Here is a 26,751-nt window from a genome sequence, read left to right as displayed (position 1 = left end):
GATTGCTAAATTGTTAGCTGATATAGATGCACTTCGTTTCCCGAGAGACTTAGCTTAAATTATAGTATATGTTTCTTTACGGTTTTTGTATCTTATTTCTATGTTATGATTACATTCTTGTATTGTCAAGCCAGGAGTGTTAGGGCTTCTCTTGACCAATTAACGTTTAATCCGTTTAATCCGTTTAATCCGTTTAATCCGTTTAATCCGTTTGATCCGATAACGTACGAAACCCTTAAGATACTCCTACATATACTGATCGGTGTCCGAGAGACATGAATTACTTCATGGTGGCTACAGACCTTCCCGTTACGGATGTAGTGGTCGAGATGAGTCTGTTCAGCCCTTTTCTTCTTCAGGTCAGTTACCAGGTTCTTCCTTGCTGCACGCTCTTCACTGGATCTATCAGGACAAATCCATACATCTTTGTGTGCCTCAGCCAGCCTCAGTCTCCCTGTTTTCGTCAGAATCTGATGAACTGCTGTTGAGCTTAGGACGGTGATCTTGACTGGTCCGATAGCCGTACCTGGCCTCTTCCAGCCGACTCTTGTCGCTTCAAAATGAGGTTTCTCCCCGATCTCCTCCAGTACTGCGGTTACCAGAGCTGGAAGCTGTTCTTCATCCTCTTCTTTCAGCCCAAACACTATCGGATTCTCGCTCCTGTCCTCCTCTGCAGCCACACTCATACTTATTATCTTTAAGATAATTAAACTGTGTGAATAATTAAACTATTGTGAATAAAGACAAGGTCTATCTAGACACCAGGAACTCTCGTCGTTTGTATCATAACAATCGGGATCATTATCACAAACATGTTCCGGATTAATGCAGTTGAGTTGGTCCTCGCACATTATATGCCCTGAATCGCAAAAATCTTCAACTTCTTCCACGAATTTATTTTTGTCGAGGAAAATATAGTCAACCTTCAGTGTCACCGTACCCTTATCAGCTAAGTGTGAAGGTCTGTTTATCCAGAACTCAATTTCAAACGATTTTCCAGCAGTCGAGTTAAAGAAAACAGTTTCCCAGTTACTGTTTAGAACAAAACTAGATGGTGTATTGAGTTCGCCATCCTCTGAGATTACTGGAGCATCTTCACTGGATCATCTCAGGTATATCCATTCCAATTAGATTCACGTCCAATACGCACATTTGGAACCACACCGGGAACCACTACTGTGGCCATGTTATATTTGTCATGTATCAATATGGCACCAATACATAGTATAGGGGTGTAAACAAAGATGGTACTACTTCAAGTCCGAATTTCGTTCAGAACAAACTTAGATACAATGTTTTGGGCAGCCTCACAAGCCTTCTGATGATATTTGGTGATGCAGGTAACGTTACCTCCTTTATCTACTTCATTAGAAAAGGGATGAAATCCACTGGTATGAAATATTCTATCATATCAGGAGTTGATATCGGCTTATCGGTATGTGTACTGTGTAGTTCCAGTGATAACATCTCTGATAACGGGTAGAACTCCAATGATGTTCAATAGCAATGTGTTCTGCAAATCCTGGTCCATCTTGTTTTACCTCTTGATCAAAGCTTCAATATTCATGGTTATGGTACTGAACATCTTCAGGACAATCGCAATAGTGTATCCTTATTATGACATCGGTAAGCATAACAAGAAAATAATACCTGGGGTATCGATATACCTGGTAATACTTTCAGTGATTGATGTGCTGTACCTCCATACTGGGAAAATTAAGATTATAGGTTTCGAAAAGCCGTCTCATTTTGTGAAATACAACCGATTCTGAACGCAACATCAGGGAAGATCTATGCAAACGTTCATTCCGGTTTTCAACAAGTCTAGGCTCTCATTCCATCCCTGATCGTTTTTATCTGCTTTGTTGTGACGCCTGTTCCTTGCTGCGATCAAGTTCGGTGACCACTGCTGCAGGTGACGAAAGGGCAAGAGAGTCTCGCAGAATTACCGCTACCCTCACTATATTCACCACTGTCTTCCTCGTTTGCAACCTCCCAAGGTTAGTGGTAGAGGTTATGTACCTAGCGACAGGATTCAATGGAAACAGTTTTAAAGAGAAGATCGTCGAGAATACAAAGCTGTGGCAGAACTATGGACATTTCCTGACCACCCTGATCCTGATACCTTCGATTTCAGCATTGAACCCCTGTTTATATTTTGTAAGAATGCCTCAACTGCGTATCTGATTGTTGAGTGTAATAAGATTGAGACAGTAAAGCACTAGAACAGTACGTGAAGCCTGGAGTAAATGAACAAGGCAAGGATTCGAATATTGAACTTAATGGTTGTCGTAAATGGTTGCTCTACAACAAGGAATATATTGCCTAATCTTTCGAATCATACGTTCAAAATAGTAATATCTTTTTGCGGTTCTTTTGCGATAGTCAAAACGCGACAACTAGCGCTGGATGGCGACAACTAGCGCTATCCAGCGCTAGTTGTCGCCATCCAGCGCTAGTTGTCGCTATCCAGCGCTGGATAACGCTGGCCAGCGCAAAATATATATGTTCGATAATTGTCGCTATCCAGCGCTAGTTGTCGCCATCCAGCGCTAGTTGTCGCCATCCAGCGCTAGTTGTCGCTATCCAGCGCTAGTTGTCGCTGGCTATGCGACACTGTCGCACGCGATAGTTTGCGATGGCCAGCGCAACTGGCCATCGCAGAAAACAGTTCGATAACTAGCGCTGGATGGCGACAACTAGCGCTGGATAGCGACAACTAGCGCTGGCCAGCGCTGGCCAGCGCTGGCCAGCGCTAAGCGATAGCCAGCGCTGGCCATCGATATCCAGCGCAAAATTTGTGCGCTATTACTCGTCAGCTAGCGCTAACCAGCGCTGGCCAGCGCTAACCAGCGCTAACCAGCGCTAACCAGCGCTAGCCAGCGCTAACCAGCGCTAACCAGCGCTAGCCAGCGCTAACCAGCGCTAGCCAGCGCTGGCCAGCGCTAGCTGACGAGTAATATCGCAATTATATTGCGCTGGCCAGCGCTGGCTGACGAGTAATACTAATATCGAGCGTGCTTAATCACTCTACAGTGGATCTTCGAGATTGTTCTAAAAGGGCCCCCGGTGGTTGTGTCCAACTTCAATCGATGTATTTTCGGACGCTAATTCCGAATCAACCCCCATGGGCCCATGACATAGGGTTAAAATGCTCTCCTGACGAGATATTGGCGAAAAACTGTACATGTATCGATCACGTGATATGACCGTATAAGGAAGTTAGTCTAATTTCTCGTTATTGTTAGGGTTTCAGCATATGTTTTTGTTAATGATTGGGTTAGGGTTAGGGTTGGGATCAGATTAGACTTAGAGGGTTGGGGTTTCGAAAAGTCGTTCAGAACCAGCTAGAGTCAGAGAATGGATTAAAAAAGGCACGTGACAGTCAAGTGTAAAGTGATTAATCATCATCCGAGTAATATCGCAAGTATATGATTTTGATACATTGCGCTGGCTAACGCTGGCTTGCGCTGGCTAGCGCTGGATAGCGACAATTAGCGCTGGCTAGCGCTGGATAGCGACAACTAGCGCTGGCTAGCGCTGGCCAGCGCTGGCTAGCGCTGGATAGCGACAACTAGCGCTGGCTAGCGCTGGCCAGCGCTAGCTGACGAGTAATAGCGCAAAAATTTTGCGCTGGATATCGATGGCCAGCGCTGGCCAGCGCTGGCTATCGCTTAGCGCTGGCCAGCGCTGGCCAGCGCTAGTTGTCGCTATCCAGCGCTAGTTGTCGCTATCCAGCGCTAGTTATCGAACTGTTTTCTGCGATGGCCAGTTGCGCTGGCCATCGCAAACTATCGCGTGCGACAGTGTCGCATAGCCAGCGACAACTAGCGCTGGATAGCGACAACTAGCGCTGGATGGCGACAACTAGCGCTGGATGGCGACAACTAGCGCTGGATAGCGACAATTATCGAACATATATATTTTGCGCTGGCCAGCGTTATCCAGCGCTGGATAGCGACAACTAGCGCTGGATGGCGACAACTAGCGCTGGATAGCGCTAGTTGTCGCCATCCAGCGCTAGTTGTCGCGTTTTGACTATCGCAAAAGAACCCTTTTTGCATATGACTGTTAAATGTTGAGAGATTTGCGTTATCTTTTAATAGAATGGACAACAGAAATCTAATTTACATCTCACTAGTTTTGTTTTAAAATTATGTACTCTGATATGGAATCGTGTTTTACCTTTTTTAAATCTCCGGCGTCATTGGAAAATGTTAAAAATAGCTTTAATTTTTAAATCGTTTATATATGTGATCATTTTGAAAGATTTGATATAATGGAAAAGTTAATTTACACTAAATTTACCCTCTATGGCTCTATTATCATCTTATTTCTTTTCTTTATATGCTTTGGTGAAATTGTATTCTCTTATCCATATTTCCCCGCTTTGTTTCAATGTATAAAATAGTTTAAATTTTTCAAAATTAAGCGGCTGTTCTACAGAGAATGCGTACATTCTTACATTGTGAGATGTGTGAAGGCCGATTATCGACATCAAGTCGGAAACCTGAAAGATCCGTTTAACGAAGTAAAAGCCACTACTTAAGTACTTATGGAACGGCTCTGTTCGTTAAACCACAGCTACCAGTGCTATAAAGTACACAATGCTACTGTGTTAGTTGAATACAGTTTAGGTTTTATTTTTTTTAGTTTTGTGTTTCTATGTTTGTCTCAGACCTCAGTGCAATACTTAACGTGAGATTCCACAAAAAATTCATTACGAAATACAAATAACCTTAATTGCTTTACATGAAAGTTCATTAACAATTCTCTCGCTTTGATGCATATTAAATTTAAATATATATAACTGATAACATGGCAGATTCCGATTATTATGACCATTTAAAGGAAAAAAATGGCTGATCTTTACAGTGTGAATACAACGAGCATAGCAAACAGCTTGACCTCAATACAAAACCTGAAGATCCCACCACCACTTTGGTATCTACTGACTCTCTACCTCGGCCTCGTCGTTGTGATGGGTCTCCTCGGGAATCTGGTAGTTTTGTACTGCTCTTTGGTACACGGAGACCTCAGACTAGACTCTGCTTCCCTCATATTCGTTCACAGCATGTCCGTGTCTGATATCTTCAGTGTCTTTTTGTTTTTCCTGCCCATGTTTGCCACTGTTCTGTTCAGAGAATGGGTCCTGGGAGATATTCTTTGTTGGGTGGCTGGGTTTTTCAAGTCTGCTTGTGTTGCCAATGAGCTGCTTACAGTTCTTTCCATGTCGGGTAAATTATATAGTTTAACAAAAATCGTTGAATATCGAATGGAGTCTCATGTTGAAATTAAATGTTTGTTGATTGCCACGTAATTCATGAATACACTTTCAAAATTAAGTTCTTAACAATTATTGCCTCAATTTCAGTGTATCGACTGTGGAAAATATCAAGGAAAAATGGAAGAAATCCAACTAAGATGTACAAAATAATCTACTCTGTGATGTTGATAAACCTGTTTATAGCTCTTGCCATGCCTGGAAGTGTTCTTTTGTGGAGGTCCATTAATGGAGACTCATCAGTAGATGCACAATTCGTGGCCAGCTCCTTATCGTGTATTTCTTCAAATTTTAACTTTCCAGAACAATCTCAAAACTATTTCGTTCGGAAAGTAACAATATACTACGTTATATGTGTAGTTGGCGGGAGTGTAGTCTTAACGACTATTATCAACGTTTCAATAGCGCTTAAAGTGTGCGTCAAAGGAGCAAAAGTAGGTCATGGTGTCCCCCGGCGGACACTGTTTGCTCTGGGGAGTGTGGCGTGGCTCTTCATCGTGTCGTATCTTCCAGTTGTGGTTTACAGTATCTGGAGTACCACACATTTCCAACCTCCTGATATGTTGCACACAATCCTGAACTGTTCTATGGGTCTCAACGTTTGCTGCAACCCAATAATTTATGGAATATCGAACAAGAATTTCAGAGGAAATGTTTCCCGCAGGTTCTCAGTGGCTGTCAATCCAGCTATTCGGAGGAAAGGAACAGTTGCGGTCCCACAGTCTCACAACATGACCACTTCTTAGACTTAAGTCAGTACACGAGTGGGTTTGCTGGGTTAGCAGATCCCTTCTGTGTGAAAGGTTGAGATCTAGCATCTCAGCTTATCGAGGTCTTTTCTTTACGCACGTGATATTTATTTGATTGAGCAAACATTAGTATGATTAACGAATAACGATGGCTTTCATCTTTGTATCAGTGTACGAAATCTTTTTGCCTTTTCTTGAAAATTGACGGTTTAAAACGATATAATTGTAAGTTGTAACAAATCATATGTAATTGTGCTGATTGCATCTGTGATTTAATTTGAAGCTTTTATCAAATGACAACTTTACTATTTCAATGTTTCATATAAAATCATGAAGCAAAGATTAAAGAATTTTGATGCTGCTTCATATTCAATGCTCAAGTGAATTGTTGACCGCAAAAAAGCTAGTCATAGGATGTAGTCACTTATATATTGTGATCGGGGCTTCCAGTAATATAAATATCCCTCGTAAAACACAAGTTTCCTGGACTTTTAATCTGGCCCACACCACCATCCAGAAGTTTCTAATATTTTTTAGGAACGTTTTTCTAATATTTTTAGCACCAATGTTTTAGCGTCAGCTGTGATGATGTGGTCAATATCGAGGGCATTTAAGTTATAATATTTAAATACATTTTTGCCGACAAATGTTAACTAAACATTTGTCGGCTAAACAGTTTAGCACATATATGATTGAAGCTGCTTTGATTTTATCTGCAAATTCGCTCCAAGTATGTATAACTATTGGATGTCAGTGGAAATTTCATGGATTTAACAACATTCCAGTTGAATGTGTAGGTTGGAATAACAGTTTAAACGTATGTACGTGATCATTTGAGTTAGTCCATAATTATAAATTACCTTATCGGACCTTATTTGGACGGACATTACATGAACGGACACAATTATGAACGGACATTAATATGAACGCTCGAAGGCATTCAAAACCATCAAAAATCCGAATTTTGTTGACTTTAAAAAAATTTCAGCAAATGATTTTTAAATCCATTTTTTATACAGTAAGTAAGAAAAGCATCAGTGATTTATGGAAACCTTTTTTAATCAAACTACCCCGGTCCTGCATTTCAGTGTTAACTTTTACAAGCCATTCGGTGTGAAGTGGTTTTATCTTAGACAACTTAAGGTTAACCTTAACATCACGTGGAGCTTTCATAGCACTGTTTCATTACCGCCTCGAGTAATATGAACTATAACAACGTCGGACAATGTCCTTGGCAACACGATTTACCGTTATATATAAAGGCTGGAACAAGTTTGTCATGTTGGCGGGGACTAGTTCATGACTTATTTTGTTGAATCATGAATGCCATAATTTCGTTGACTTTTTTCCGCCAAGTGACCCTTGAAAACATCATATACTAGTAGTAGTAGTAGTAGAGTTTTTTGTGCCTCCAGCAGACCAAGGAGAACCTTTCCGTCGTTAACTTATGGCACAATAAAGTTCTCAAAGTTGTCATATTCTGGACAAAAAGTTCGAAATGGAAAATTTTTGAAAAAATCTCAACGGACTTTAACTTGGACGGACATTAACTGAACGGACTTTATTTGAACGGACATTAAGATGAACGCTAGGGCCTCCAGCGTTCAAGTAATGTCCGTCCAAATAAGGTCCGATAAGGTAGTCAAAACTACAGTCAAAAGGCTCATTTTTGGATCATATCTCTATCTCAATTTCAGGGTTTCATCGTCTTTTTAATTTTAAGTTCTTTGCCGTTAACTTTCAGTCAGTGCTGGTAAAACAAGGAAACCTTTAACTTATAATCACAATGATCAGATCAATATGCGGGCAACAATTCGGATCATAAATACATCAGCTCAATAAGGTCCCTGCTTTCGGCCTTCAGCCATTTTAATTTCTCCGAAATTTTAGTCAAAAGTTTCATCGAAACTTGAATACTGGACTGGTCACTGGATTTACATTTCCGCAAGCAACCCTCATCATCTGTTTTGATAATTAGTCGTCATCAGCATCTCACAAACATGAAACTTAACTTTTAAATGTAAAGACATTTAAAAGTTTAAACCATTTCGCAGTTTTCAAGTTTCGACTAATTGTTTAACTGACCAAAGAGCACACATCCGGCTTACGTATAACCATGAATACTTGTGGGAGAGGTTCTGTTTATAAGATCACAGCGGTCACATTGGGAACTGATATTATCTATTATTTAACACACATCTGGTACGGGGGCTAGTCGTGTCAGAATATTCGATATTTAGTGAGAATTACACTCATCACTCCACAACACCTGTCTCTTGATGTGGTAATGGAAGATAATTTATCCGCTAGTTCACTTGATTGCAGAATTATCATGTAAGAATCCACTAAGTGTGTGGTTAGCAGGTAAGTCACTTTATAGTTTACCGGACACAGCTGCTCAGATACTGTCTTACTAGTATTTATACTACACGATACAGGTGTTTCCAAAGTCTTGTAAGGTGTACTTTTTGGATACATTTTTATCCATTTGTCTAAACTTGATTCTGTAAAAAGTTACTGATAGTTCTAAAGTTAATAATGGCGACTTAACTTCTGAGTTTTGAACGTTGCAATAGCCAAAATAGCAACCACAATGTACCTTCATATGTTTCTGATCGACTATAAAAAATGACATATCATTAATCATTGGTATCATCCCTGACCATTTATCAGCTACTGCAGCTGAACGATTTTAAAAGGTAATCAAGTATTAGTGGAACTGGTATATAAAATGTTTCTTGATAGTCAAAGTCTTTACATTTTGGGGCTGTATCTCTATCACATATTGCACTGCCGTGCATTTTATTCAGATCCTTGTTTGTTTGTTAGCCCGGACGGTGCTGGGTGTTTGAATGAGCAATTCTATTTGTAGTATATAACAAAGTTTTAACATAATTATAACAAAAATCCTAAATTTTATTCTTCTGATCACAGCTGGCACTACTTATAGCAACGAGCTATGCCTCCCAATTTCTTCGGTCGGTGAACATCATATTCACCGACCGAATATGTGATTACCCACTGTGTTCTTTAGGACTAAACATCCTCAGCAATATTGAGGGGATCACAGCCTCCAATCTAACAACAGATGGTGCCTCAAGCTTTGTGTACAACAATCACTTGGTAGGCAAACAATCTGACCACGTCCACTATTCGTAGTCCCGTCCTCAACTTATCCGGACAAGTATCATGATCTTTAGCCAGCAAGAGGTGGAATTGTGTGGCTTCCCTCATGTTTGATGTTGGGCATCTTAATTCCCTGAAAGTTGACCTGGAACTTGACATGTCTGATGTCCCACCTCCAGGGTTGGAGCATGATGGTCGTTAGTGTAGTTCCACCACTCGATGTTTGACGCCCGGATCAATGTGCCTTTAAATACTGATTATACTGACCATGAAAATATCTTGACATGGCGAGCAACATTCATCGTATATCAGTAATAATAGTATCGAGTAAAAGTAGACTTTTAGATCAGACAGTAGTTTTGCCATCTGGTACCAGATGTTATCACTGAAGTTTCTTGAAAACCTACGTCAAAAATTCGATTAGTGCGACATCAAACAAGATGGTAGTGTATAATTATAGTGTACTGCCTCTAGAGGCTAAATTTATCGCATCGCACTATCAGATGTGGCGTTCATGGCTTAGTCACTTCATCTCGAACAACACTTTATGAGGTCGTGATCGGTGTAGACTCAAAAGTCCACCTTGTTCTGAATTTTGACCCTGAATTTTACTTACGGCTTGCAGTCAAAACTTTTCTTTGCAACGATTTTTATATATATATCGCTTTAACAAAAATTGTTTGTAATTGTTCGACTCGCTTTTAGAACGGAAAAAAAATATGGCTTCGAATATGGTTCCCAAGGAAGGCCGCAAATTCGAAATTGTGCAGTTATTAAACCTCTTCATAGTTAATGCATCAGAAATATAATTATTCATTGAGATCATTGATTCAGAATCCAAATTAGCTATCAAGTAAGCAACCCAAAGTTGTATCTATAGTTTTAAGATAATTAAATGATTTGAGATGCAGCTGGTAAATTGGTAAACGTTGACTTGTTCAATTCTAATATAAAGTACAGATTAACCTTTATTATATTGGACCATCTGTACAAATAAAAAAAGCATCCGAGCCACCATACTTTTGAATGCCTCAATCAGTTATCTCAAGAACACGTTCAATACGAGAAATCGGCAATAAATGTGTTTTGTAAGCTTACGTTTGCACAAAACACTACGTATTTAACAGCTACGTATTTAACACTAAGTATTTAAACAAATTATACAATATACATACCTTTACATAGTTTTTATCACCATATATCGAGGGATAAAATGTTATCTAAATAACCATTGAAAGATCATTCTTTACTTTTTAGTTTACCTTTTCGCTGAACGGTCGTTAAGTTCCTCAAGGGCCGTTGTATGCTGTACTCGATTTCTTAATGTAAATAAATCATTTTATTCAGGAAGATGAACGTTTAAAATGAGAAGTAATGTTGAAGTTGACGCTGAGCACAGCTCAAGTTGTGCCCCTAGCAACATTCTGTCTGCTGGTAGGAATGATGGGTCTGATCGGAAACGGCCTCGTCGTCTACTCATCTATTCGGTATAACGCGATACAATTAGACCGGATATCCATTGTGCTGGTGAGGAACCTGGCAATGGCGGACATGTTATACACTCTGGTGACGGTGGTGCCTCTTACTATAACTTACTTCGCCAGGAGGTATATTCTTGGTGACATTTACTGCTTCATCAGCGCCCATCTGGCGTTCATCCCCGGTGCTGTAAACTCTCTCACCGTTCTGACCATTACAGCTTATAGACTCAGGGTCATAACATTCCCACTGCATGGAGTTTCGAGGAAGTCTGCTCATCTAGCCATTGTACTTATCTGGATTTTCTCGATGGCCGGAACGGTGATCTCTTTAGGATACAAGTCTAACTTTGTTTTTGTTCCTAGCACCGCTAGATGCCTCACTACTGTTTATGTAAACCAAGCTGCTGCCCCGTTATTTGGAGCTGTGTTCATTTCACAGACTGTGGTACCCATTGTCCTCATCACAGTTTTCAACTTGGTGTTACTCTTGGTAGCTTATCGCCAAAAAAAGAGGCACATGCACAGTACAAACAGGAAAGTCAACTTGAAGGGCTTGATAACCATCTTCTTCTTATCTGGACTCTTCATCTGCAGTCTGACCCCGTTCGTGATATTTACCTATCTCAAAACTAAAGGAATAAAAGTGCCCCCTGCTCTTGACCTTATGGCTTTTCACTTTATATTTCTCAATGTTGGTGGCAACCCAATATTGTACACCATAACCAACAGAAGATTTGGGAAGTACGTTAAAGATCTAGCACGGAGGATTGCATTTTGTGGGATTAAAGTGGAACGGAAATTATAGGAAATTCTACTACCAATACTAAAGGTGTCTTACCATCTGCATGCATAACTGCTGTTAGTGTGATAGACCAGGGAATCACTTTCGAGAACCCTATTACCCAGGACACCGAATTATGATGAACATATTATGATCATTAGTTTCGTTAGTTAGTTATGATTTTGAGAACATGAATAAATAATTGCCGTTAGATAAGTTGACTATTTGACATCACCGTTAGGTTGGTCCTTGGGTTTGGAGGGGGATAACTTAACTCCACCGTATCCATTCCGAGCCTGAACTGCAACATTGGGCAGAAGCGGCGAACTGTCCATCGTCGAGGTCATACTTGTGTTAAATTGTGAGTCACACTGTGAGTCACATTCTCCTGTTCTTGAGTGTATTGTATATGTGATCATGTTTATTATGAGTTTCTCATTGAAATTGGACGCACCCGACTGAGTCCTGCCTTATTGTTTTTGAGTGCTGCCCTATTGTTAGTTGAGCTCGTCATGAGCATAATTGAACTGGAGTATTCAATATTATAACTTTATAACTTAATAACTAAAACTTTACATTAATTTAACATTCTGATACATTGTGTATGAGCGAATATAACGAGCCCAAAATAAAGTGACTCGATTTCAATCTGTTGAGGCATTGCGATCCAGCTTAATAAGTTGTTCATTTGCCAAGATTCATCCTCTTTTGTTTCTTTAATCAAATATCGATAGTATGAAAAGTCGATGCATTATCAATGCAACTTGCTATCTGGTTAGGCTCTAAACTTATAAGTGTAATAAAAATGGAACTGTTCGAGAAAGTTTTACAAGGAAAGTTTTTATTTCGCTTGACACATCTCAAACGCAAGGAAATATTTTCTATTTTATTATAATTATACTCGCCTTACTCGACTTAGGGCGGCTTCAGCGTCCGAACAGAAATAGTCTTCTTCCAAATCTGTCTATCCAGCATGAGTTTGTTAATCTCTTTGCTGTCGTCAAGCCCCGTGTCCTTCCGAAGGATGTCAATGTATGTGAGATGTGGTCTTCCCCTTCGACGATGTCCTTGAAGGGGTTCCCAGAAGAGAAGTTGATGACTCAATAGTTCTTCATGTCTGGCTAAATGACCTGCGATCGAGTCTCATCCTCCGTGCAGATATCTTATCAGATGCTCTGATGAGGTGTCCATACACCTTGGCGTTAGTCTGCCGCTCTTTCCAGTCAATGTTCAGTGCCATCCTCAGCATTCTCGTATAACATCCATCAATACGTTTTGCGAGGGTCTGGCTGACAGTCCATGTTTCAGAGCCATATAGAAGGATTGACTCGACTGTAGCCAGGAACAGTCGTATCTTGAGATCTCTACGCATATCCGACTTCCATACAAGCTTCATCTGGTGACACGCTCCCCATGCCTTAGCTTTCCTCACTTCGAAGTCCTTCTCCGAACTCTTCATTCTACTACCCAAATAAACGAAGTCATCGACTTTCTCAATGTTCTTCCCACTCCCAGCAACTAGAGTCGGGTTATCATCATCTCTTATGTTGATTCCCATGTATCAAGAATCAATATTTCCCACAGTCAGACAACGAATGAGTTTAAAAATTCCAACAAAATCTTTATAACATCATTGGTAAAACATTTTCGGACATCTTCAGTACCTAATAAAGATAAGGGTTAATACTCCAATTATATCAGAAAATTATAATTAGAACTAAAGGATGTTAGCTGTAAAAAGAAGCCAAACTCTCAAAAATGGAATGGGAAGCACTCGGGTATGGGGGGTTGTGAGGCCCCAACTAGTCGGAAAAAAAATATACTAGTCCCTGCATTAAGGGTGAAATAATTTAAGGACCATTATCAAAAGTTTTATTTTCAAATAAAAGTGGCATACCAAAAGGATCACATGAATTAATACCATAAGGTTTCAAAGTTCTGAGTTTTTGTATAAGTAGATGTTCGTTAACTTCTAAATTGCTAGGACTAGAATTCTTTAGGATAAAAACATTATAAGAAGCATCAAAATCAGGTCTATTGGATAGGTTATGTGAGTCTATAAGGTGAGCTGCTAAACTATAAGTGTCACTATCATCAGATAAAAAATCATCACTAAGTTTTAAGGAAGGGTCTTTCAATAAATTATAATAGTTAGCTCTATGTTCGGTTACTCTTTCATGCAAAGTCCTAATGGTACGTCCAACATAGCAGAAAGGAGATGGACATAATTTACAAATGAATATATAGACTATGTTATAGCCAGAACAGGTCCCTGGAGTTTGTCTTATCTTGACTCCATTAATACAATAACACTTTTCACTTCCTATCATTGCACAACACTTACAATTTCTTTGATGACAAGGTTCTGTTTTTGTTATAGTGTTAACAAAACATATTGAGACATTATTCCGTAAACAAAAGCAAGGAATGCGGATGGTTATGCCAGGATATGTAAATTACTTTTACAAAGACGGCAAATTGCCAGCTCACACCAGAGAAGGATTCTGCAAATTTGAGATTTTGACAATACACGGCATCATCGTAAAGAATGCGCTTACATTAATGCACCGCATGAAGCACTTTCCTAACACAGTACCTGTATCAATTAGAAATTTGTTTCCAGATAACATACCCACGCATGGTTCAAATCATGAGAACAGTAGCGAATGGCTAGATACGTACAATAACCGATGTTTCAAAGCATCCATTTTTTTAAAGGACCTTTACTAGCTCTAACAGACACCAACAAGAACATCACGTCCCTACCTAGCTTATTTTCAATAAATATTTACAAATCGAACGCAAAACGCGTGCTTCTTGAGCAACAGTCAACACTAGCTAACTCAGAGGACAGCTGGCCAGCATTTCTGCTACACAACGTACCTGGTTTGAGGAAGTCCAATAGATGAGGGATGATTGAGTAATACAGCGACCAATAATCGCTAAATCATGACATCATATCATAACATAACATAACATAGGACGACAGCAAACACACAATAAACGAGCAGTAATAAACAACGTTCGCTTAATGGACTGACATATTTCAGCATATTTTTCACTGCCAAAGCGCTGATAACAGCAAGCCTTACCCCACTCCGCGCGGCTTTTTAATGCACAAAATCTTAAAGATAATTCTCGCGATAAAATTTTCATCGTCACGCTTGAAAATTTCTAGAAATTAGAATAGCCGTATATTATAACAAACTATAGCAAGCAGAATTAAAAGATAAAAGGTTCTGGGACTTAAGTGGTACAAATAAAATGAAAGGCATGCTGATGCTAATCATGCTTACGTACTGTAATGTGTCGAGAGTTTTTTTTTTTAATTTTTACTATTTGACAAAATAATTGATCTTTTTAGTGTGAGTGTGATTTCAACTTTGAGTTTGAAAATATTTTGAAACGACTTTCGATATTATTGATTATTATATTATATTTAATAAACTGTCTCAAAGCCCTTAGAGGTGGCTCTATACGGGTCTTTACAACAAATGTTATTCTCTGCGTGCAATTAATTGTGGGTTGAGGAGTCTCCTCCGCAAAGATGCGCCCGATCTTTTAACATAACTGAATAGTCTTTTCCCATGTACTTAGTTTTCCCCTCGTTGAGGTGGAGTCCAACTGAGTTGGCCGCCAGTTCCATGCAGACTCCTGAGGAAATCTTGTGCCTCCGCAACACTATCTGTTATAAGAGCAAGGTCGTCAGCAAAGTCCGCATCAGTGACCTTGACTGCCGGATAGCGATGGCTTCTTCTAGGGTGTAGAGTAAACCCAAAGTCCCTACCCTCTAGGGACACCCTCATAATGTAGTCAATTACGATTATGAATAGGTAGGGCGCCAAAGTGTCTCCCTGCATCACTCCTGCTAGAATGAAGAATGCTTCACTCAGACCATCCTCGGTAATCACACGAGCAAATTTATCTGCATACATTCTTTGTATCAAGCCTACAATCTCCTTGGGAATTCCATATGCCAGGAGGATCTTCATGAGGAGTCCACGGTGCACGCTGTCGAATGCCTTCTTGAAATCAATGAAGAGCATTACCGCGGTCAGATCTTTATCCCGGGCTCCTTCAAATACCCTTCTTAGGCCAAGAATATGACTAGTTGTTGACCTACTCTCTCTGCACTGAATCCGTAATAATTATAAAATTTTCCAAATATTTGAAAGTCAATCCAATTATTGTACTGTTAAACATAAACTACCCCAGGTTACTGATTTAAATCAATATTTAAATCAGTACCTCATAATAGTAGAACAGCTATTAAGAGGACTCTAAAAAAGCAGTGCAATTAGTTTTGTAATCGCACCGAATACGATTTCGGTTGCTCTCAAAACAGCGCAATTAGTTTTGTAATCGCACTCCCTGAAAAAAAAAGCCGGTGCGATTATGAAAAAATAAGTAGCCATCAAATAGGTTAAAACGTGGAGTTATAATAATAATGAACTTTCTGTATATGTTTTTCCTGATTTCAAAAAGTAACTCTACTTTCCGGTGTTTTCATTGTTACGTCATGAAAAACGTGTGACCCTAACCTTTCGATCCCATCTAATCGTATTTACAGCGACGACTCAAAAAACCAATTCTGGGGACTATTTCAAGATTCTGAGACGGCTAAATGATGTAAATTATAAGTCCTGAGCTTTCACTCTACCTCAAATACACTTTCCAAATCCAAAACTGACTCAAAAAACCAATTATGGGCACTATTTCAAGATTATAACAATACCAAATATAATTATGGTACTAAGAACACGCGCAGCAAGCACACGTGTTGTCTTTTAACTTTATTTCTGTACTTTAGTGCTCTTACTGACGCTAACTTAAATACACCGAGCTACTCTTTAGTATTACTACAGGAGTAGCTAATAGTAATAGTCCTGATAGTCCTAATATGTCCTAATAGTAATAGTCCTTACCAGCTGATTGACATTGCTATACATTTCTTCAAACATGAACAACAATTATTTTTAAGTTTTCACGTCGAAATATATTTTCAAAGCAGCTGATATTAGCTCGATTTCAAAAACGCACTGAGGATTCAGAACTTGCACTACATTAAATTTGTCGGGGCAACTTGGGCTGCAGATTTTATTTTAACTTAGTTCTTATTTTCAACAGCTACGATAATTGAATGGGAGAAAATTTAGGCGAACAAAGTGATCTTCTCCAAAAAACGAAAGATACTTGGACAATGGACAAGAACGGATTGTATGCTCCATTTTTTGGGCTGCTTATCAATATCGGGGATGGCATCGAAATATATTTACTTGGACAAGAAAGGAGTGGATGTTCCTTTTCTTTGGACTGCTTATCAATATCGGGGATGGCATTGAAATATATTTAGCAGGTATTTATTGGAATTTGAGCTTTGAAATACCTGGATTGACATTAAGGCATACCAGTAATGTAATGAGTTGGATAACCAGTAAAACACCACAACTCGGATGAAATCTTCGTAGTTCTTCTATAAGTTCTATAAAAAGTACATGCGTAAGTATGTCAGCAGTTTTAAATTTATTGAGTTGTTGTTTGCAAAACTAAACCATATAATAGTATTTTGTGAACATAAAGCTACCCATTTTTCAGGTGTTTTGACAAAATACGTGGCCTGTGAATTCTGGGCTGCATTCTTTATTTAACAATGGGAACAACTGCCTTTGTTGCAGGTCTCCCATTTACTCGGTAAGAACTTCAGGGCGATTTTAATAGTTAAATACTGAACTGTGAATATACCTGAGAGTGCACTGCCACTGACGGTCCTCCATGCATCTTACCACGGTCGGGGTACCTGGACTGTGCTATGCTAGTCAACACCCTGGTTTGGTGATTGGTTTTCGCAATTTATGGGGTAATAGCTCAATAAATGTGAGCTACGTGGCATAATATAAGTCAAATAAGTGGGTAATGTTACATTCCCTCGAATAAAGTGGTTAAACTTTAGATTCCCTAAAATTATCCTAATTGCAGTTCTGTGGTGGGGAACTACCTGACTCTCCAACTCTCACGGGCCCTCATTGGATTTTCTGTGGGATTTAACGGGCTGAACAGGTACTTACTATTAAAGTAAACAAATTTACCTCACCTCCCCACGAGTATCCACATCTATTGGATGAAACAAAAAGAATCATACATACATAATACATATTGGGTAGTTCATTGTCGCACCAACTAAATTGTTAAAGATACGATATAAATACAAACAAATAATCCAATATTCTATGTGGTCAATTCACCTCGTGGCAATTAAAATTATTACTATGTATTCTTTACCTCTGACACCTCGATGGTTACCATGTTGAACAGCTCCCTTATATTTGTTGTGGATCCGCAAATAATTAAAATATTTTATCCACCCATCACTGTTGACGTCGAATAGAGGAACACCTTCCATTTAATTGTATCATAATTTCCATTCCTGCTTATCGGCTGAAACGTTTGCTTTCACTTTTTACTTTACTTTTGATGATTATCTGAATTAAGACACCAATTAGCGAGGGGTATAGAAATGCTGACGGGTTTAGGCAGGGAAAATTAGTATGCGACTGATATAAACAGTTGGTGAAGTTGAACAGAGCTCAGTTCACCGAAGTACTGATATCAAGGAAATTAGTAAAGTTTTTAAAATTATAATAAAATTGATTTGAAACAAAAATGTTTGACAAAATTTACGTTACGTTAATGCTGACGTCAGCAAGGCTCAGACCCCTTCCCCCCCTCCCACAAAATTTTGGAATTCGGCCGCCAAATTTTTTTGGAGGCCTAAATCAAAAATCGGCTTTCTACAATAAGGTGGAAATGCGATTTAGAGTCGATTCCGAAAATTTCCTGCAAAACTTTTGAAAACTGATTGAGTTATTTCCAAATTAATGAAATCAATTCCGCGAATATTTCGAACGAAGATACGGGCAATTTCGTTCATTTTTTGGGGTATTTTCGCCTTAGTATCCACATTTAAACAGATATAAAGCTATAACTCACAGAGGATATGCAGTTTAAAACTACCTTTAATATAAGGTAAGTCTCATTCAAAAATATTGATATTTGACCAATTTATGGGACAAATTCTACCAAATTTGATGCGCATGTTAACGTCCTTAAAATAATTAATCATTACATGTTCCGATAGGAACATTTTTCTTTTTGAAAATATTGTGCGAACTGCAATAGCGTAGAGTGCAGTTGGGTTTCAAGTTTTGTCGAGATGGCTATGTGGCCATAATCCTATTATTATTATTATTATTATGCCCAAATATGGGCATATAGTTTTTGGCTCATAACTCAGTCATTTTTTGTCCAATCTTGATGAAATTTCATATACGATTACAAGATACCACTAGCTACAAGTAAAGCACCTTAAGCCTGGGTTTTGGGCATGTTCAGGGTATTTGGCTAAATTGGGCCTAATTTGGACCAAATATGGGCGTGGCTGCCCCGCGGGCACCGTTTGGCGGTTGGGGTCCGGGACCCCCTCAAAAGTTTGGTCACTGGTCCTAGTCTGTTGGTCAACTACTATTTCGAAATCAAGTTTCACAAAAAAATACCCATTGCCCCCCCCCCCCCCCCCCCCCCCCTTAAATTTGTCGGGGCAACTTGGGCTGCAGCTTTTATTTTAACTTAGTTCTCATTTTCAACAGCTACTCAGAGGCACATATTAGGTGCGATGGGTGCGGGATCGCACAATTTACCGTTTTCCGCACATTTCCGCATAATTTATTGTTTTCCGCACATTTCCGAACATTTTGTAATTTTCTGCATATTTCCGCATAATCTAGCATTTTCCGCGTAATTTCGCATAATTTTGAAATTTTCGCGTTAAGATTTTCAAGTGTAAAAACCAAAATATTTTAAAAGTCGGGCTCTTTTAGGACCGTGACTCAGGCCCTTTCAGGACCCTGACCCAGGCCCTTTCGGGACCCTGACCCAGGCCCTTTCGGGACCCTGACCCAGGCCCTTTCGGGACCGTGACCCAGGCCCTTTTGGAACTCATGCCTAGGCCACGTGACCCGGTTACCACGTGACCCAGGCCTTTTCGGGACCGTGACCCAGGCCCTTTCGGGACCGTTACCCAGGCCCTTTCGGGACCGTGACCCAGGCCCTTTCGGGACCGTGACCCAGGCCCTTTCGGGACCGTGACCCAGGCCGTTATGGAACCCTCGTCGTTACCGTACTTCGATTATAGTGTATCAGTTATCATTCGTAACTTCACCACATCATCTGCTTACTCTATATCACATCACAACGTCATGGACCGTTTCCTAAAGAAACGAACAGCTACACACAGTGACCGGCTGCACGACGGCCAGGCCCCCCTCATTATTCGGGAGATCAGATCATGACACCAATTAGTGACGTATGATTAGTGATGTGATCCATCAGTAGAATTTAATTGACCTAGAAATGGGCTAGATACAGAGTAGAGTTCACATGTCGACTCTGTTCACATAATATTATTAGTTAAATTGTGTTAATACTTTACCATACTACACGTAATAAAACAAATAAACCCTGTTTACAATGAGATAACATCACATGATCGAATCACGTGTTTTGATAACAAAGCTAGAGACTAAGGGGTATGGAGCACACTGCTTTTCATGTGTTTTATAGACTGACCATTAGTTCTTTTACACAGATTGTACTACTAGTCTTAACTATAATTATAAAGATTATCTTTTGTGGGGACCGAGGGCTCGTCGTCCGAGTATAAAGCTGACACTCCTGATCACTACGTTCATAGAAATATTTCCTTTACCCTCATGAGATGTTGTCTGTATATATTGTCTTAACAATTGATCAATGTTCTCATTGTTCCAAATCTCATGATTCAATTTCACTTAACAAATTAACTCCTAACTAACCTTATGCCTAACTTACCTTATGCCTAACACGCATTACACATTATTTTATTTCCTCATCTTTGCCTTTGTTGATTGTTCATCTTCTCGCACAATTCCTTAAGTGGGTGAGTCATCGTCATGTGAATGTTTGCATAATGATCATTATGATCCAACGTAGGGGGCCTGGTCGTCGGCCTCTCCAGTGACCCATCATCAAGCTCACCACACAAGAAACAGAAGATACCTGCATGGGATCTGATCGACTCTATCAAGAGGCGACTTCAAATAACTGTCTCCTGATCTCTACCAGATCAAGTCACTGTTCTCAGATAACTGAATCTCAATATTAGGTTCAATCATGGTCTTAGTAAAGAACTACACCTTCAGTAACACATAAACAGACCTATTTTTGATAAGAGCGGCGGTTATACGTTTAGAATTTCTAAAGTCCTTGAGAAAATGCAAAAGAAAACCGCACAATTCCCGCACAAATTTCGCCGCACATTTGCCGCATAATTGGTAAAAATTTACCGCACCTTACCGCACATTTAACCTTTATAGTCGGGTGTGGTACCGCATAATTTCGATTTTTTTACCGCACCTAATATGTGCCTCTGCAGCTACTATAATGGGAGAAAATTTAGGCGAACAAAGTGATCTCCTCCTAAAGACGAAAGATACTTGGACAAAAACGGATTGGATGCTTCTTCTCTTTGGGCTGCTTATCAATATCGGGGATGGCATTGAAATATACTTACCAGGTATTTATGGGAATTTGAGCTTTGAATTAACTGGATTGAAATTAAGGCATACCAGTAATCACTAATCAGTATGTGAACATATTAAAGCTACCCATTTTCAGGTGTTTTGACACAATACGTGGCCTGTGAAATTGGAGTAGATGATTTGCAGGAAGGAATTCTGGGCTGCATTCTTTATTTAACAATGGCAATAACTACCTTTGTGTCAGGTCCATTATCTACTCGGTAAGAACTTCATATCAGGGCGATTGTAATAGTTAAATACTAAACTGTGAATATACCTGAGAGTACACTGCCACTGGCAGTCCTCCATGCATCTTACCACGGTCGGGGTACCTGGACCGTTCTAATTTCTATGCTAGTCAACACCATTGTTAATGGTTTGGTGATTGGTTTCCTTTTTGGTTTTCGAGAACTTCCCCGGCCGGCTGACGGGTTTTTAACTCGCAGACTATGGGGTCTATGGAGGACGATCCCTGTTTGCTACACTCCTCATCAGCTTCGCCACCTTTAACATACGTGGCCTCGGTTCTTGTGATGATCCAGACGACATCCACAGCAAACGGGAGCAACTGGGTACCGATTGTCTACGGTACGGCATAGATATCTGCGCTATTCAGGAGACTAAGGTTGTAAAACCGGATTCTTGCAGTCTTAGCAACGGATACAAACTATTATTGTTTGAGCAGAAAAATGGCCGGCACTATGGACTCGGTTTTGTTATCAGTCCCCGATTTATTGACTATGTGGTATGCTGGAACAGTATCAGTGATCGAGTAAGCTTTTTGGACCTAGAACTCCCTACAAAATCTGGAAAATTTATCAAATGTAGGGTGGTCAATGTATATGGGCCACACAAGAAACTTGCAGATAATGATCAACAACTGTTGATTAATTTTTACGGCCAAGTTAGGGATGCTCTAAACGTCCCTGCTAATGTTGAGATATTTGTTTTGGGGGATTTTAATTCAAAGTTGGGAAAAATGACTGCTTCAGATAAGGACTTTGGTTTTGGTCGTTTCATGGGTAAACATGGTATGGGTTTGCGCAACGATATGGGAGAAAACTTGTTAGACTTGTTATCAGAATTTGACCTCTTTGCCTCCAACACTGGTTTTTATCATCCTGCTCGACATACGACCACCTACACTGGCTGGAGGAAGGACTGGAGTGCCGGGCGAAATAGTAAAAAGACGATCCCGGTCTATTCTCAGATCGATTTCATCCTGTGTCGAAGTAGGTCGAAGCCAATGCTACAAGATTCTAGATCTTATGCAGTCACTTTGACATACTCTGATCAGTGATCACAGATTTGTTGTCACTAGAGTAGACTTTAAGGATTTCTGTCTTTGCTATAAACGCCACTCCAAGTCATCCTTAAAGTTCAACACCTCTGAACTCACCTCGAACCCCACCATTCAGGTGAGATATCGTCAATCCTTAGATGATAACTTAAGTAACACTGTTTCTGCTCTGGATCCAAATTCAGACTTGAATGGCTTACTTGAGTCCATAAAGGATGCTGCAAAATCGTCAATTGGTGTCATCAGACACAGGAAACGTAATCGCAGCGACGATGATGAGGTGAAAAACTTATCTAGCCAGCGTTACTTGTTGAGACAGCAGCTTAATGATAACCAGTCTTTAGACAGAACCTCACTTAGGTCATCTATTAACTGCCTCACCAATCAGATCAAGCAGAGACTTTCTAACATACGATCAGCTGCTGCTGATGCTATCTGTAATACCATCAGTTCAACAACAGATAGTAAGAAAATGTTTGAAGCTGTTCGAACCCTGAACTTACCTAAAAGTAAAGCCCCTTCTAGTATTGGTGTTCATGATGAGCAAGGGTGCAATATTGCAACAGACACTGGTAAAGCTGCCGTAGTTGCTAAGTACCTTGAGCAACAACTTACTCGTGATGAAGCACCTTTAGAACCTTTTGTAGGACCTCCTCGCCCACTAGTTAAGCCATTCACTAGTGAAGAAATCGGATCAGCTGCTAGAAGTCTCAAAAATGGTCGAGCTAACGGCCCAGATGGGATTCCTAATGAGCTTCTCAAGTATTCTACTGGATCAGTACACAGACGTTTTGCAGACATTATCAATAGAAGCTTCGAGACCAATTCCTACCTTGACCCCATTGGACAGGCAAACATTACCCCCTTACAGAAGCCAAATAAGCCCATTGGTCCAGTGAAGAATCTACGACCCCTCACTCTCTCAAGATTCTTACAATGGCAACCTTGAAGAGAATTGAGAATAAAGTCAATGCCTTCACTGGTCCATGGCAATGTGCTTACAAGCAGGGTAGATCATGTGCTGACATTGTATGGTGCCAGCGTGTGATGTTATCAGTTGTCCAGAGGAAGAGGTGGGAATACCATCGTATGGGGATCGACATGTCTAGTGCCTTTGACACTATACGACGATCTACCATCCTCGATCTTCTTGTTGAGTGTGGCTGTGATGATGACGAAGTCCGTTTGGTAAGACTTTTGCTTTCCAACACCAAGCTCAAAGTCAACATCAACGGTACACTGTCTGCTGAATTCCAGAGTTTTCTCGGTGCATTCCAAGGTGACTGTCTGTCTGGATGCTTGTTCGCACTTGTCTTAGCGGGTGCCTTGCGTGACCTCCGTAACAGGCTTGAAACTGCAACGAATAGGCCTAACCCACCTATCACCGATATTGGTCTTCCACTTGACAGTGAGTATGCTGATGATATCGACTTCAATGATGAAGATGAAGACAATTTGAGGGAGCTGTTGCCTATTGCAACAGAAGTCCTTAAAGATTGGAATCTCTTCGTTAACGAAGACAAAACTGATTTCACTCATGTGTACTTAGCTGAAAAGGGAGCTAAAGACGATCAGGGTAAGCCAATTGCAGGGAACGAGCTCTGGAGAAAGAGTATCACGCTTGGCTCCATGCTTTGTAGCAAGGAGGACATCTCTAGAAGGATATGTCTGGGATATGCCGCGTTGAACAAATACAAGAAAGCTTGGAACCATAAGATCCCTCTGAGCAAGAGGCTTCTGTTGTATGAGGCTCTGGTAGTATCCGTTTTAATGTACAATTCATCTTGCTGGGCTGCCCCTAAATCAGTATTGGAAAAACTAGATATTGCTCACAGACGTCATCTGCGATCAATTTTGAATTACAAATACCCTCACATCATCTCCAACAAGAACTTGTATAAACGCTGCAATAGCGAACCATTGTCAGCTTAAGTGGCTCGTAGTCGGTGGAGGATGCTCGGACATGTACTGCGTGGGCCTACAGATGGCCCAGCCTATTCGTCGCTTGTTTTTGCTGTCAACACCTTACAGCTTCAAGGGCGGCGTGGAAGACCGCAGTCAAACCTTTTCTCACTGATTCTACACGACCTTAGTGTCCGAAAATTATCGTTAAATAATTTATGTGATTTGAACTATTTAACGTTAATTGCTCAGAATAGAGTTAAATGGAGAAGTATGCAGATTGCATGACTTTTGTTTGAGAAAGATTAGGGGACAGAAATGTTTACTTTGTTTACTATCTGTTTCTTAGAGCTTTTGTTTATATAGACTATGGGGTAATAGCTGGTGTATTAACTAACTGAGCTAGGCGGCATAATATAAGTCAAATATTGATAAGTGGGTGATGTTACATTCCCTCAAATAAATTGGTTTAACTTTATTAGGTTAGATTTTCTAAAATTATCCTACTCGCAGATTCGGACGACGAGAAACTATCCTCCTGTCCCTCTACGGAAGTGTATTGAGCACCATCGCCTGTTCTGTGGTGGGGAACTACCTGACTCTCCTACTCTCACGGGCCCTCATTGGCTTTTCTGTGGGATTTAACCTGTCTGTCAGCTACGTTTTGCAGGCGGAGCTAGCTAGCAGTAAAAAGGTTCTGGACACTCTACTTCTGGCAAGCAGTTTAGGCTACTCAGTAGGCAGTATCTGGGTTCCAGTTATCGGGTATTTCATTCTAGATCTGCTCGGCTGGAGAACATTCCTGCTTATCGCCTCTCTTCCTATTTTCATTCCTCCAATCTTGATCCTACATATTTTCATAGCAAAGAAAACGAATCTGGAAGTGAGCAACCAAACAGAACAAAGTGGAAATGGGGGAACGGAAGCCGTGGAGGTACCTAATTTCAAACTGAGACTTTTAAAACTGTCCCTGTTTTCCATCATCAACAACTACCAAGGCTGGGGGACTATTCTACTCTTACCTTCATTGATACGACTTTTCAACGTTAAAAAAGTAGGAGGAGAAGACACCAACTGCGAAACAATCACCCAAGGAACTGAATTCTTTCTCCTAGCATTGGTCGCAGGAGCAGCAGGAATAGGAAGGATTGCCTCCCCGATCATCAGAACGAAGATTAGATTTAGAATGTTGTACACCTCGCTTGCGGTGATTGTTCTAGTCAGCTACATGATGTTGCTGCTCATGGAAGAAAACCTAATCGTTATCGTGGTCATGTCATTTGTAGGCAAATTGGTATACGGGATGATCTCAATGGAAAAGACTTACATAAGCTACGACGTTCGATATTTAGGAACAAAGGGATTGGCTATTGGATCGGGCATAATGCAAGGTGCAAGTTCGATGGCAGTGGTAGCCGGCACCGCTTTGGTTTCTTTTGCTTCACCGCAAATAGCTATTATCACTGGCTTGGTGCTGAGTGTTTTTCAGATCTTTGTAGTCAATTCTATGGGAGAGCAAGACCAGGTTACCAAACCGGAAACATTGGACACCCAATCTGATTCTAAAGACAGCCTGTTGACAAAATGAATTATGTAAGACAACAGAATTTCATGCATGATTCAAGTATTCTTCAACATAATCCTGTACCTGGCAACATTGAGAGAATCGAGCTATAGACTAGAAAGTAGAAAGGTAGGTAAATGGGACTCGGATGTCCAACAAAGAACACCTTTGATCAAAAATCGCTTCTGGCATTCGTTTCAAGCTGTGGCCGATTTTCTCGGTAACAATTCGGAATTAAACGACACAGGTTACACTTTAGACATGAGAACTACGATATGAAATTGAATGCTGCTAAAGCTTCAAAGTGTTAATAATGGTTTATTTATGGTTTTCAAGTAACATTACATACAGGGTGTACCACATAAAGTGTGACTTTTTTGAGAAATGATACTAAATATTATAAAAACTCTTCATCACATTGTGTCTTGTATCACGTCGTGGCCTCCAAATTGTCGTTTCACTAATATCGATACAGTCGTGCGCGGCAGGTCTACAACTTATCCAATCGAATAAGTTTTAAGGCAGTTGGAGAATATGCGAGTTGTGTCTCGGCTCTCATGAGCTGTTCTGGGAATCGACTTCTCGTTCAAAATACAGGGATCTAAGCTTACAAAGTAATTAGTGTCAAAGAGTTGAGATAAATGGGATTTTTTCGTTAATTCTGCCAAAATTCCCGGACGTCCGGATTTTCAGAAACCACCCCCCTCCCCCTGTCCGGATTTGTCCGAAATTCCAAAACCACCCCCTCCCTATTTGCCCGTGCCGGACGTCCTAAGTAGATGGCCCCTAAATCACACCTCGAACTTAACATATATTATATAATCCATTAAGAATTTAAACATATCTATAAGATCACTACATGTAAAAGACCACATTAATCTTGTTAACTCTCGACCATCTTGCCTGAAACTGGCCGTTGATTTTGATAAAATCAAGCTTCTTTTACTTAAAAC

General features: G+C 40.2%; 4 protein-coding genes across 4 annotated transcripts; 3 read left to right on the top strand and 1 right to left on the bottom strand.

Moving 5' to 3' along the window:
* Positions 1 to 4,858: 4,858 nt before the first annotated feature.
* Positions 4,859 to 6,030, top strand: LOC134822301 (melanopsin-B-like). The gene is made up of 3 exons (XM_063833306.1): positions 4,859 to 5,237; positions 5,375 to 5,504; positions 5,949 to 6,030. Exons 1-3 carry the CDS (start codon positions 4,859 to 4,861, stop codon positions 6,028 to 6,030), a joined length of 591 nt encoding a protein of 196 aa, XP_063689376.1.
* Positions 6,031 to 10,602: 4,572 nt separating this feature from the next.
* On the top strand, positions 10,603 to 11,445 carry LOC134822235 (melatonin receptor type 1B-like). The gene has a single exon (XM_063833173.1). The coding sequence runs from the start codon at positions 10,603 to 10,605 to the stop codon at positions 11,443 to 11,445; it is 843 nt and encodes a 280-aa protein (XP_063689243.1).
* A 3,569-nt stretch (positions 11,446 to 15,014) lies between these two features.
* On the bottom strand, positions 15,015 to 15,467 carry LOC134822139 (uncharacterized). The gene has a single exon (XM_063833082.1). The coding sequence runs from the start codon at positions 15,465 to 15,467 to the stop codon at positions 15,015 to 15,017; it is 453 nt and encodes a 150-aa protein (XP_063689152.1).
* A 4,476-nt stretch (positions 15,468 to 19,943) lies between these two features.
* LOC134821692 (putative metabolite transport protein HI_1104) lies at positions 19,944 to 26,143 on the top strand. The gene is made up of 4 exons (XM_063832405.1): positions 19,944 to 20,392; positions 20,888 to 21,028; positions 21,130 to 21,253; positions 24,748 to 26,143. The coding sequence occupies exons 2-4, from the start codon at positions 20,896 to 20,898 to the stop codon at positions 25,820 to 25,822; spliced, it is 1,332 nt and encodes a 443-aa protein (XP_063688475.1). The 5' UTR covers positions 19,944 to 20,392; positions 20,888 to 20,895; the 3' UTR covers positions 25,823 to 26,143.
* The last annotated feature ends 608 nt before the right edge of the window (positions 26,144 to 26,751 follow it).

The sequence above is a fragment of the Bolinopsis microptera genome, chromosome 1 (genome assembly GCF_026151205.1).
Source record: "Bolinopsis microptera isolate Bmic1 chromosome 1, MBARI_Bmic_1.0, whole genome shotgun sequence".
NCBI classification, from domain to species: Eukaryota; Metazoa; Ctenophora; class Tentaculata; order Lobata; family Bolinopsidae; genus Bolinopsis; species Bolinopsis microptera.
This window is presented reverse-complemented; position numbering and strand designations above follow the sequence as displayed.

Bases quoted from the DNA above. Each gene is read 5' to 3' on its own strand.
- LOC134822235 (XM_063833173.1), top strand. From the start codon at position 10,603: ATGGGTCTGATCGGAAACGGCCTCGTCGTCTACTCATCTATTCGGTAT.
- LOC134821692 (XM_063832405.1), top strand. From the start codon at position 20,896: ATGGGAGAAAATTTAGGCGAACAAAGTGATCTCCTCCTAAAGACGAAA. The intron at 21,029-21,129 runs GTATTTATGGGA...ACCCATTTTCAG, and splicing joins CATTGAAATATACTTACCAG to GTGTTTTGACACAATACGTG. The intron at 21,254-24,747 runs GTAAGAACTTCA...TCCTACTCGCAG, and splicing joins TCAGGTCCATTATCTACTCG to ATTCGGACGACGAGAAACTA.
- LOC134822301 (XM_063833306.1), top strand. From the start codon at position 4,859: ATGGCTGATCTTTACAGTGTGAATACAACGAGCATAGCAAACAGCTTG. The intron at 5,238-5,374 runs GTAAATTATATA...CCTCAATTTCAG, and splicing joins TACAGTTCTTTCCATGTCGG to TGTATCGACTGTGGAAAATA. The intron at 5,505-5,948 runs GTCCATTAATGG...TGTTTCCCGCAG, and splicing joins GGAAGTGTTCTTTTGTGGAG to GTTCTCAGTGGCTGTCAATC.
- LOC134822139 (XM_063833082.1), bottom strand. From the start codon at position 15,467: ATGCTCTTCATTGATTTCAAGAAGGCATTCGACAGCGTGCACCGTGGA.